The 12233-nt window shown below is 43.6% G+C and overlaps 1 protein-coding gene across 3 annotated transcripts in view; it reads left to right on the top strand.

The window, feature by feature from the left end:
• Positions 1–1715: 1715 nt before the first annotated feature.
• Positions 1716–12233, top strand: part of Tsc22d2 (TSC22 domain family member 2) — a 49785-nt gene continuing 39267 nt past the window's right edge. For all 3 annotated transcript variants that reach the window (XM_026408158.2, XM_026408157.2, XM_026408159.2), the window contains exon 1: positions 1716–4037. In XM_026408158.2, coding sequence (XP_026263943.1) covers positions 2059–4037 — 1979 coding nt within the window. In that variant the 5' untranslated portion in view covers positions 1716–2058. The remainder of the gene's footprint in view (positions 4038–12233) is intronic.

Raw genomic sequence — 12233 nt, 5'->3', positions numbered from 1 at the left:
ACTTTGTCTCTTTACTCTCCTACCCCCTTAAGAAACAGGGATGTTATTATGTGGTCTTATTTCACATCCTGACCTCTGTCAGTTGGGTTTGAAGGACATACTGAGTTAAAAACAAAAAAACTATCTCTATAAATACAACTAAAGACTTTACAAATTCTGTACAAATTTAATTCTCAAAACATGTTTTGGGATAAAAAGTCTTTTTATTTTTCAAAGATTATTATTTTTCAAAGAACTGATTAGAACGGTTGATGTACTGATTTATGTAAGTCTTGATGTGATTTCTGAAGCTACAATAGAGATGAACTCTTGATTTCCATCAAGCTTTCTTGGGTCCTACCTAAAGGAGGACTGCTTTGGTATGTCAAAGTTCAAGAGCCACCATTGTTTAAAAGGACAGCCTTACCACCTTCTTTTACTGAAAGTAGCTATGAGATAATCGAATCACAGTACTTTCATAGCTGCTCTCTGCCAGGACCAGGAATGGTGCTGTCTGATCAGCAGGGTCATTCGTGGCCCAATCCGGACCCCACGACGTCCCGGCTCCAGCTAGGATTTGAGAGTAAACAAAAGGCAGACCTGCGACTCTGAGCACTGCAGGTTCAGCGCCCACGAAACCCACAGCTGACTTCGTGCTGAAAGTGAAAAAGCTTCAGGAGTTGAAGTGGGCTCTTCCTCCTGGAACCCAGCGGATCCGGGAACTCCCCGTCCGGGAATCCACGTCGCCCGGGCAGCGGCCCCGAAGCCACCGCGGGCGGCAGGCTTTCCAGCCCGAGGGGCCCGCTCGGGCTCGATCTGGCCGGCTGCCGTCAGGCGACGGCCGGTGCCTCTGGCACTCACTTCTCAGGACCCTTCCGCGGAGACTGACGGGGCACACCCGGCCTCCGGCCTCAGCTTCGCCACCCACGGAGTGGGACAGCCGACGACGCTCCTCGAGGCTGGGAATGGCAGCTGCCTCCGGCTCCTCAACTCTCAAGGAACCTGCGGCGCACATTTTAAATTTAAAAATTTTTTAAATAAAGAAACCGCTCCCCTTTTCTAACCCCTGGCCCCGCCCACTTCCCTCCCCCGCAGCCTTCACGCGCAGCTCCGCAGGAAACCGGAGGGGGCGGGGCGGTGACGTCACGACGCCGGTGCGTCACGGAACGGCGGCGGCTGCGGCGCTGGCGGCGGCTGCGGCAGCGGCGGCATTTTAGTCGGCGGCGGCGGCGGCAGCGGGCCTGCGGCTGCTCCTCCCAGCATCCCTGGCGCGGCCATTTCAGCCCCATCTTGGCCGAGGGGAGGGAGCTGCAGCCGCCGCTTCAGCAGTTTGAATTTCAGTTTCTCCGCGTTTCCGAGGCGGGCTCGCTGAGGAGGAGCCGGGAGGCGCCGCCGCTCCCTCACGCAGCCCGGGCGCCTCCGCCCGCTGGCCCGCCGTCCGCCGCCGCCCCTCTCTCTCCCGGGAGCCGCGAGGGGAGGCCGCGCCGCCGCCGCCCGCGGGTGGCTCCCCCGTCAGGGGAGGACCGCGCCGGCCTCCCTCCCCCGGAGCGGGCTTCCGCCGGAGACGGCGACATGTCTCTGGGGCCGCGCTCCGGCTGAGCCGGGAGGGCGGGCCGCGGCTCCGCTCTCGCCCGCCGACCCTCCTTCGAGCCGCCGCCGGAGCAGCCCGAGCGGGACAGCGCCGCCCCTCGCGCCGCCGCCGCCGCCCGCGCCTCCCACTCCGCCCCCGCCGGGCCTGCGGCCGCGCCGAGTGCCGAGCGCCGAGCTGGACACACCGCGGCGGCCCGCGCCCGGAGGAAGCCGCGGTCCCGCCCCTGCCGCCGCACTCGCCGTCGCTGGGATTGAATTGCGGCGCCGCGGCCGCGGGACTGAAAGGAAGGCGGAGCCGCCGCAGGAGGCGAGAAGGAAGCGAGAGGAGGATGCCTCGCCCGGCGGCCGCAGCGGCCCGTGACTCTTAGGGCGGCGGGCCTCGCACCAGCGCGAACTGGACTTTGTCTGCGGGCCTTGCGCTGCCCTCCGCGGTTTCCAGTGGGATCCCCGAGGAGCCGCGGTCCTCGCTGCTCGCCAGCCTTCTTCACCATGTCCAAGATGCCGGCCAAGAAGAAGAGCTGCTTCCAAATCACCAGTGTCACCACTGCCCAGGTGGCCACCAGCATCACAGAGGACACCGAGAGTCTGGACGACCCGGACGAGTCACGCACCGAGGACGTTTCCTCCGAGATATTCGACGTTTCCCGAGCCACGGATTACGGCCCTGAGGAGGTCTGCGAGCGCAGCTCCTCTGAAGAGACGCTCAACAATGTTGGGGACACGGAGACTCCTGGGACTGTCTCCCCGAACCTCCTCCTGGACGGGCAACTGGCGGCCGCGGCGGCTGCGCCCGCCAACGGAGGAGGAGCGGTTTCAGCCCGGAGCGTGGCCGGGGCACTCGCCAGTTCCCTGGCCGCGGCCGCCACCTCGGCCCCCACCTCGGGAGCACCCGGCGGCCCCCCAGTGGCGGGCTCGTCCAGCGGACCAGGGACGGCCCCTCCAGCGCAGCCCCCCACCACTTGTAGTTCTCGTTTCCGTGTGATCAAGCTGGACCACGGCAGCGGGGAACCCTTCCGCCGCGGCCGATGGACGTGCATGGAGTACTACGAGCGGGACTCGGACAGCAGCGTCCTGACCCGCTCCGGGGACTGCATTCGGCATAGCAATACCTTCGACCAGACTGCTGAGCGGGACAGCGGCCTGGGCGCCACCGGAGGGTCGGTGGTGGTGGTTGTGGCCTCCATGCAGGGGGCGCACGGGCCCGACTCGGGAACTGACAGCTCCTCGACCGCTGTGTCACAGCCACCCCCGTCGGAGAAGATGAGCCAGCCCGCTCCGGCCACGCCGCAGAGTTTCAGCGTTGGGCAGCCGCAGCCGCCGCCGCCCGTAGGTGGGGCTGTGGCTCCAAGCTCGGCTCCGCTGCCGCCGTTCGCTGGAGCCTCTGCCGGGCCGCAGCCCATGATGGCAGCCGCACCGCCAAGCCAGCTCCAGGGGGCTGGGCCGGGCGGCGCCCCTCCGGGGCCCGGGGGACAGGTCCTGCCGCCAACGAATGTAGCCCTGGCGCAGCCGGCTGTGCCCCTGCCTCCGCAGCCTGGCCCGGCCGGCAGCGCTTCTGCCGCGCAGCACCCACAGCACTTCTCGTACCCCCAGCCTCAGATGCCGCCTGGGCACTTGCTGCCGGCCCAGCCCTCCGGCCAGAGTGAGTACTTGCAGCAGCACGTGACCGGCCTGCAGCCGCCGAGCCCAGCGCAGCCCTCGTCTACTAGCGCCGGAGCGACCCCTTCCGCCGCGGCCAGCTTTCCCCTGGGCGCCGGCCAGAACGCCGCCTCGGCGGCCGCGCAGCTAGTAACTGCGTCTCCTCAGCCCAGTGAAGCTGTGGCTCCGGGGCAGGGACCTACGCAGGGCGGGCAGGCCGCGGCTTGTCAGCCAGCTGGTGTGCCCCCGGCTGCTGTGGGAGGCGTGGTGCAGCAGAGCATGGGTCCTGCGGGGCCCGGGCAGCCCCCGTCGGTGCCTCCGCCGCAGATCGGTGGCAGTGGTCAGTTGTCAGCCGTGCCTGGTGGCCCTCACACCGTGGTGCCCGGAGTTCCAAACGTGCCTGCAGCGTTGCCCGCTCCAAGCGTGCCTAGTGTGTCGTCTACCACTTCTGTTACTATGCCAAATGTACCCGCGCCTCTGGCCCAGTCGCAGCAGCTGAGCAGCCATACGCCAGTCAGCAGGAGCAGCAGCCTCCTTCAGCATGTTGGGCTGCCCTTAGCCCAAGGCACTCACAGCGCACCAACAAGTCTACCACAGTCTGACCTAAGCCAGTTTCAGACTCAGACCCAGCCTTTAGTCGGGCAAGTTGACGATACTAGAAGAAAATCAGAACCCCTACCTCAACCACCACTTTCTCTCATTGCTGAAAATAAGCCTGTTGTGAAGCCTCCTGTTGCAGATGCCCTGGCCAACCCCCTCCAGTTAACACCTATGAACAACCTCGCCACCTCTGTGTTCAGCATAGCTATTCCTGTTGATGGTGATGAAGACAGGTATGGAACTCTTATTTTAAATATTGGCAGGAATGCTTGGCCAAACATCATAGCATAGGCTGCAGCTTTGGGAAATTTTCTTTTTTCAATTGAGGCCTCTTTATTTTTAAATATAATATTTAGTTTACTAAAATTGATTTAAATTGTTTAAGTAAAAGCCTGTAATGAGAGAACTGGGCTTGTCACGGTTTCTTAAAAAGTGCTTAAATGGGTAGGGATGCAACACTTTATTCAAATATGGATTTCAGTGTAACCTTAATAATTTAGAGGTGGTAGCTAGTATGCTCCCAAAGGATTGTCCTTTTGTTAGATATTAATCACACTTGAGCACTATGGCAGTTTTACCAGTGTGAATTTTGGTGCTGAAACATGAATTAAGTTTTCCATTCTGGGAAACCAGACTGCCCCTCTAGCAAAACAACAACAACAACAACAACAAAAAAAAAAAAACAATACAGGTAAGGAATGGTCTCCAGTGTATCTGGAAAGGCTGAAGAGAGAGTGAAGTGTCAAATTCAGCTTCAAAGATCATACTTAGTTCAACCTTTAAATAGAAGAGGGTTGTGAGACTTCCCAGTGACTTTTCTAAGATATTATTTTTTTTGTTTTATTAAACAAAAAATATATTGGAAAGATGTTCTTATCTTCCATCAGTCCTTTTAATATAGAAAAGGAAAGGCCTGAAAATTCTTTTAACATAGTTAAAGAACATGTAGTTCTTGAAATTGGGAGTAATTTTATAGTGTAAATGTCAATAATTGGCTCCCTCTATGTAAGGGATGCTTTTTTAATGGCCTAAGTGAAAATTGTGTGTTGCTACATCATTCTACAAGAGTTGATGTTTAGTTATAGTTTAATGAGGGTTTTTAGTGGTTTTGAAGAAACATTGCAGGGAAGTTTGACATGCTACAAATACAGTAGATTTTAAAATACTTGTTACAACATTTTAAATTACATTTAAAAATTACAGAGTGAGTTCAGACATTTTACAGTTACATATTTATTTACAGAGTTTTTTGAGCCAGATTAATTTTAAACAAAACTATTTTTGTGGGTTTATGTGGAAAGATACAGTAAAATGTTAAAAATTTTTTCTACCTATGTTTCTTAGTTTCTTCACATTCTTTTCTTAACTTCCCATTTCTAATTAGCCTTGTATTTTTGTTATATACTTCTGTTGGTTTGAAAAATGCTCACTGAAATTCTTTTATCTTCACTACTTTTTGTAATTCAAAGTTCATCTTCTTTTATAGGTGACTTGCTTGTGGGGAGTCTTTCTTCCACTTTAGAACTCCACATGCCCATAAGTGAGCTCAGCTAGCTAGTCTTTGAGAAATTTTACATGGGTGAGACTACCAAGTAAAGAAACTGATTCCACAAGCCACTTAGAAAAATCTCTCTCCTTTTATAGATGCTTCCATTTCCACATATAGGGGCAAACCCGAAATCAAATTGAGTCCATTTTTTTTCACCTTTGATAATAATTAACAGGCATCTTACCTCTTCTAGTTGCAAGACACCAATTTTTTTTTTCCTGATAAATTGGTAAATAACCTTTTAATTACCTCTGTTTCTGTGCACTGCCCGATATCTCTTCAAGAAATGACTGGTTTACCAACCACCTCTTCTTTCCATGCACAAGTATATCTATGAATGAAAAATACATCACACCTTTCTTAGTTTGTAAATATGTAATTATACTTCTCAGAACTTTAGTGAGATTTTATGGACTGAAGCAGAGAGATCTGTTGACATCTCTGAAATTCTGAAATGTATTCTTTAGGGTATGACCTCAGAGATGCATTTGTTTGTCCTTACTGTGTTAAAAGTTGATCATCTGAAGAATCATTCACAGACTCCATGTTTGAACTACAGATACTATCATAGATTCTTAGCAGTTTGCAGCAGTTAATCTAGTGCAAGGGTTTTGATACGTGTGTAGTCCTGTTTTAAACATGAGACTTCCCTCCCTCTCCCCAGTCTTTTAAAATTTGTGTTGCTTATCAAATGTGCAATTCTGATTTTTATTACAAACTTTCATTGGTTTTTAATTTAACATGCTAGTTTCCAAGATGTAATCTTACACATTTGACGTTTTATCACAGGACCAACACACCTGGTGAAGGATTGAATCCATTAAGTAGAAATAGTAATTTTTTTTTTTTTAAACCAAAAGCCTTTGTAAAAGACAGGGTATTTTAACGTTTTAAGCTTGAAATCATAGAGTTTTCCAGGCATAAATTAAATTATAAGATGACTGTTTTTAGGGATACTACAGTTTTACTAAAAAATCTCAATTTTAGTACATTGGTTTTGGATTGCCTTATTAAATTCTACACAGTTTTATTTGCAGTCATTCAAAGTAAAATAAATCGGAATGAGAGGTCCTGAGTAATTAAGACAAACTTTGTGACTAGTTGACAAATCCTTTATATCCCAAGGAAATATTTGTAAATTTAAAAAATTTAGGGCTTTGGTAAATGCAATAATGTAATCTTTTTTTTTCCTTTTTCTTTTTTCTTTCTTTCTTTCTTTTTTTTTTTGAGAAAAGGAGGGAAAACAAAAATTAGTGTGGGTTTTAGGCCGAAAACTCTTATTTTGTGATTTTTGGTTCCATTACCTAATATGAGACTCCATAAGTTCAATTTCAAGGTCATTTATATTGCAGGACCAGGCCTTATATTAATGTATCTTAAATGTTATACCTTTGAAAGGGCTGATGATTGTATTGCAAAAGTTCTCAAATTTCATTACTTGCTGACTATGTTATTAATTACCATGATATCTTTTTTAGACATTTTCATTAAAAAGGCTCATGATTAGTTGTTGAGACTCTTCAAATTGATTTTATGTAAACTGGTGGATATACAATGCCTGAAAATATACTTTATAAAGAATTGTGTATCACTTTTACAGTGAATGGTATAGAATTTGTATTAAACTACTACCTATACATTGAACAGACTCCTCTAAATGGGGGAAGAGTTTAAAATATTACTGGCCCTAAAAGGAACACAGTAGGAGATTGCTTTCCATAGATAACTGACCAGTATGATCTCTATAGGCCATATTCCAGGAACTCCCATGAATGGCTGCAATTGTGAACTGTCAACTGCAGTTCAAGACTGTTAAAAACCTAATTGTAAGGATCCCTTAGTGGTGTGTGTGTGTGTGTGTGTGTGTGTGTGTGTGTATCTAGTTAATGGTTTTTATTTTTGTAGTTTGCTAATGACTACTGATTGACAGAGTATAAATTGTGAATACTAAATGGTGTGCCCTGGTATGTACTATAAATACAAATTTTGTTCATTTATATAAATGTGTATATGTACTTTTAATGGAATTTTCTTTCTTTTTTTTTTTTTTTGAAGTTGAGAAGATTATATAAATATATACGAAGAGGCAGAACTTTCTTTACTGTAAAACTTAAAACTTATAGGTACTTTTCAGAGTTGTATTACATGAAAATCTCACTGCACTCAAGTCAAAAACATGGATACTCCTTACTTGAATCTGTGTGTGTTGGAAGCTTTCATTTCTCTCTTTTTGCTGACTGGGTCTTAACCCAGGGCCTTGCACATGCTAGGCAAGCACTCCACTGCTGAACACGTGTATGTTCCCAGCACTTCTGATTGTTTATTTTGAGACAGTCTCTCTAAATTGTCCAAGCTGGCCTTAAACTTTAGATTCTCCCACTTCAGCCTCCAGGTTAGTTGGGATTATAGGCTTGTGCCCACCACACTGGGCTTTACATTTCTTTATATATTGAATTTTAGAGGTAATTTTTCTCATCCAACTTTTCAGTTGATGTGTAAATCACATATTAGATGCCATCTTATGTCTACATAAGCCTTTGAGAGGGCATTTTTACCAAAGAGTAATCCAAGTGTAAAAGTCTGTGCATATGTGATTATATGCATGTGTGACATTGTTTAGTATAAAATAATATTTATTGGTGTATTCATTAGAAGTGCCTAATTACTAATATATATTCTAGTCATAAACATGGCTTGACGTAAAGAAAATTATAGATTTCCAGAAAGGCTGGATGATATCCTAGAGTACCTGAAATTTCTATATCAGTAGGAGTGTGACCTTTATAGTCAGTGACATGTATTGTTTAAAAATTTTTGTGCATTAATTAATATAGGCCAAATATTGGTTAATGTTTTTAGAAAAATATAAGGGCATATCAGTGTGGGAATAAGTCATTTTATATAGGACTGGTAGTAGGGGTATGTATGTACTCCCTGATATTTATTCTTCTAGATTCTGATAGCACTAACTTGGAAATAGCATGATACTGGGTTTATGGGTCTGGTACTTGATAATTTTGAATGGAGTTTATCTTTCTCTGCACAGAAGAAGAGAAGAGTGGAAGCAGTCATGCTCTCAGATCTTCTAGTAATGATAAATCAAAATAATTTCTTTCCTAACAGGAATGGTTGTTAGGAGAGTGTAAAATAATTTTAACTTTCCTAAAATGATAAGGAGTTGGAGGCCAGGAAATATAAGTGATAACAGATAACCAAGATGTAAGAAAATATGGCAGAATAACATGTGACATGATCTTAGAAGGAATAGGAACACTTGTTAATAGTAAAGAATAGCGATTTAATTTTTTTCTGATTAAATGATGCCTGAATGATGTTCCCCAAGCAATTCCTTATGAATGGGGAAAGCAGATTTTCCAGTAAGAAATCTTAGGAAATAACAGTATTTATAGGGGATTTGCAGCAAATTTCCTAAATTGGAGTAAATCCTTTCCGTTTGTAGTTTTTCCTTATACTCAACCAGTGGCTTGTGATTTGAGGCTACTATTTTTGATGGCATAATGCTAATTACTGCATCCACAAATGTGCATACCTGAATCATTGATTTGATGTCTTTCCCACAGCAATTCTTAAAATAGTCTCAATATTTGCTATATTCTTTATCTGGCATTGTTCAGGGCCGAAAGTTGGTTTGTCACGTAAAGATTTTAGAACAGAATCCAGTTTGCATCATTCCACGACACTAATAAATATACTTTAATATGCGCACTTAGAACTTTTCTGGTAATATTTAAGGTATATTAGTTGGCCGCTGTATCTCTAAAAAAATGTTGGCATAATTTTTACTTTTCAGTCAGGTAAATTCAATTTCACAAACGCTGCTCTGAACCTCTCAAAATTTAAAACCTCAAATTAGACTTAAGTATTTTACCTTTATTTCTTTGTACTTATACTAATAAATGTTTCAAAAAAATTAAAAAAGACATCTCATTCTTCTAGTTGTTTGTGTATAATAGGATGGTTAATGAAAATTTTACAGGTAATTGAGAGTAATTCTGTTAGTGGTGGCCCAGAACACACACCTACTATTAGAGTAGGCAGGACAAATAAGTGAAAATCACTTAAAATTTCCTATCCCATAGCTTTTACTAGAATTTAGCTAGTGAATATTGCTTTGTCGAAGATAAATTTTGTGATAAATGTGTCAGTCATTTTACTAATACTAGTGTTTGCAAATGTTATTTTAACGTTTCAGACTATCCAGCTTCGTTATTTACAAGTAAATTGTTTAATCTGTGAATAAAGGATTTCCAAAGCAAATTTAAAGTTCAATAGTTACTAAAATAGAATTCAGTTTTACCAAGCAGTTTTGATTTCATATTTTAAACCCAATAAAATAGATCTTATATATGACTTACCTTTTGAAAACAACAAAGACAGAAAAGGGGAGGGGGCTCTTGATCAAACAAAATCAATTTAATTATGTTTTAACATACCATGTAAGAGTGACCATTACAGTCAGACAGTGGAATCAGATGTAGCTGGACTGAAATCCACTGTGCTGCATATTTGAGTTATTTGACTTTAAAGTAGTTGCTTTGCCCTGTCTCTTGTTGCCCTGAATAAAACAGGATAATACCCATCTTGGAGGGTTTAAAGTATTAAATAATGGTTGCAATGATATGTTAATAATCAATAATATAAGGTAATATGTATGGCAAGTGTTCATCATAGAAATATGAATATTTTTGCATCCAAAGTACTATCTGTCCAAATCACCTCTTGACATGCTACAATTTGTATCAGTAGTCTTCAATTTTGATTCTGCAAGTGTAATTATATGTTATGGATGTAGTCAGAGAAAGGGAGATGTTTTAGGCCAGTAAGGTCATGAGGTAGTAAGAAGTATAACAAAGTGTGGTGTTCTCATTCTCCCCTCCCCCCCACCCCCCACTTTTGGAACTGGGATTGAACCCAGGGGCACTTGACCACAGAGCTATATCCTAAGTCCTTTTCACTTTTTATTTTGAGACAAGGTCTTGCTAAGTTGCTGAGGCTAACCTTGAACTTGTGATCCTCCTGCCTCAGCCTCCTGAGTTGCTGAGAATTCCAGACATTTGCCACTACATCTGGCAGCAAATTGTGTTCTAAACTTGGCTCTGCCACAACTTTGCTGGTTTCTTTGGTCAAGTTCTTTAACTTCTCTCAATTTTCCTCATTGGTAAAGCTAGACTTAAGGGCTCAGATTTTAAGATTCCTTCTAGCTCTATTGAGTTAACAAGATAAGCTTCATGAGAGAGCTGCTAGTTTAAACCTTTCTCTTGTTTTAAACCTTTTTTTTTTTTTTGTCACAGGACCATTGTGTGATAGTAAATGAGATTTGCAAATATTCATTCAGCAGATTGAATGTCTAAGTAAACATTAAAGTAACAATATGTCAATCATTCATCTTTCATTGTATTTTCTGAATAGTAAGCACTGAGATACAAAAATAAGACTCCTGTTTTCCAAGATCTCAGGCTATATGAAAGTGATTATCATATATATACGTTGATATATACATTGTAGACTCTAAATATAAGGTGCTAATGGGGACAGTTTAAAACATCAAGTCATTTAACAATTACGAGGTATTAGACTAACTTCTATTTATAAGTTATTCTTTGTATAAGTATATATTTATGTAGTTCAAAATATACAAAAAGAAAAATTGAAAGCTCTCTGCCACCTCTGTTCTTCTGACATCTAGTTTGTGTTCTCAGAGTCAAATCATTATATGTGCATGCTTCTGAGACCCACTCTTGAAATCTTAAAAGGGTCATTTAGATTAGGTTACTGATAAGAGAAAGGGATGCTTTTCCAAACTAAGGGAAAGGGCAGCTTGTGCAATGACATGGAAGAGTAAGAATTTCTCATTTTGAAAAACGATTTGATTAACTTGACGGGAACCAGAATGAAAGGCTTACAATCTTGATAAATTTAAATTTTTATAAGATTTTGGTTGCTATTAAATGTGTTTCTTGAAGCTTTTATTGTTCAAGTAATACTTATTTTGTAGCCATTTCAACACTCCTTTCAGTGATCATTGTATTTTAAATTAAAATCTTGCAACAGAATTGTGTTTTGGGAGTACATGGAGATGCACTGAGTCCCCCAAATTAAAATACTCAGTGGAATGTTACATACTTTGATACACCTAGTTCTAAACTTAACTATTGTTTGCCTGGGTATTACCTTGATGGAGATGAAACATTTGGTATATGTTAAGATTCTCTACCAAAAGTTGTTTTTTATACAACATAATTTGGAAACCATAGCCCTATATTAAACACAAACCAAGCTTAATAGTGTCTGGCTCTTTGTATGCATAATCTTATTTGATTTTTGTAGTAACCTGTAAAGAAGTGCTTTCTTCCTCCCACCCCCCTCCTTTCCCTTAACAGATTAGGAAAGTCGAGGCTCTGGAAGTTTGAAACACATAGTTGTTAAGTGATAAAGCATAGTCTCTTGCTTAGATCTTCAACCTCCACACTAGTGCTCTTGTGTGTTTCCAGAGTTGGAAGTTTTTGCTTTTATTACTTGGCAGAGGATGAGATACTGGGAGGAAGGGAAAGTTACTGAAGCCACTGATGTGTTGTGTTGTAACCCTTTATCTAAAGGATATTTTTAACCATTTATAATCCCTAGATAGTAATATCGAAGTGGCCCTTGTTTATCATCTGCTTATTGTATTTCCCTGGTTTCTATTCAAAGAGTCTCTGAAGTTGAATTTTGACATAAATAAAAGAAAATGTTCACTGAGTTCAGGACTCACATATCCTTTGAAGCCTCATCAACTTTTGTAGCTTTGTTCTACAGTGTGGATATATGTGTATTTCTTTTCCCTCCCTGTCATAGTTATCTGACAAAGATAGTGTCTTAC

This window comes from Urocitellus parryii, chromosome 2 (genome assembly GCF_045843805.1).
Source record: "Urocitellus parryii isolate mUroPar1 chromosome 2, mUroPar1.hap1, whole genome shotgun sequence".
Lineage (NCBI taxonomy): Eukaryota > Metazoa > Chordata > Mammalia > Rodentia > Sciuridae > Urocitellus > Urocitellus parryii.
This window is presented reverse-complemented; position numbering and strand designations above follow the sequence as displayed.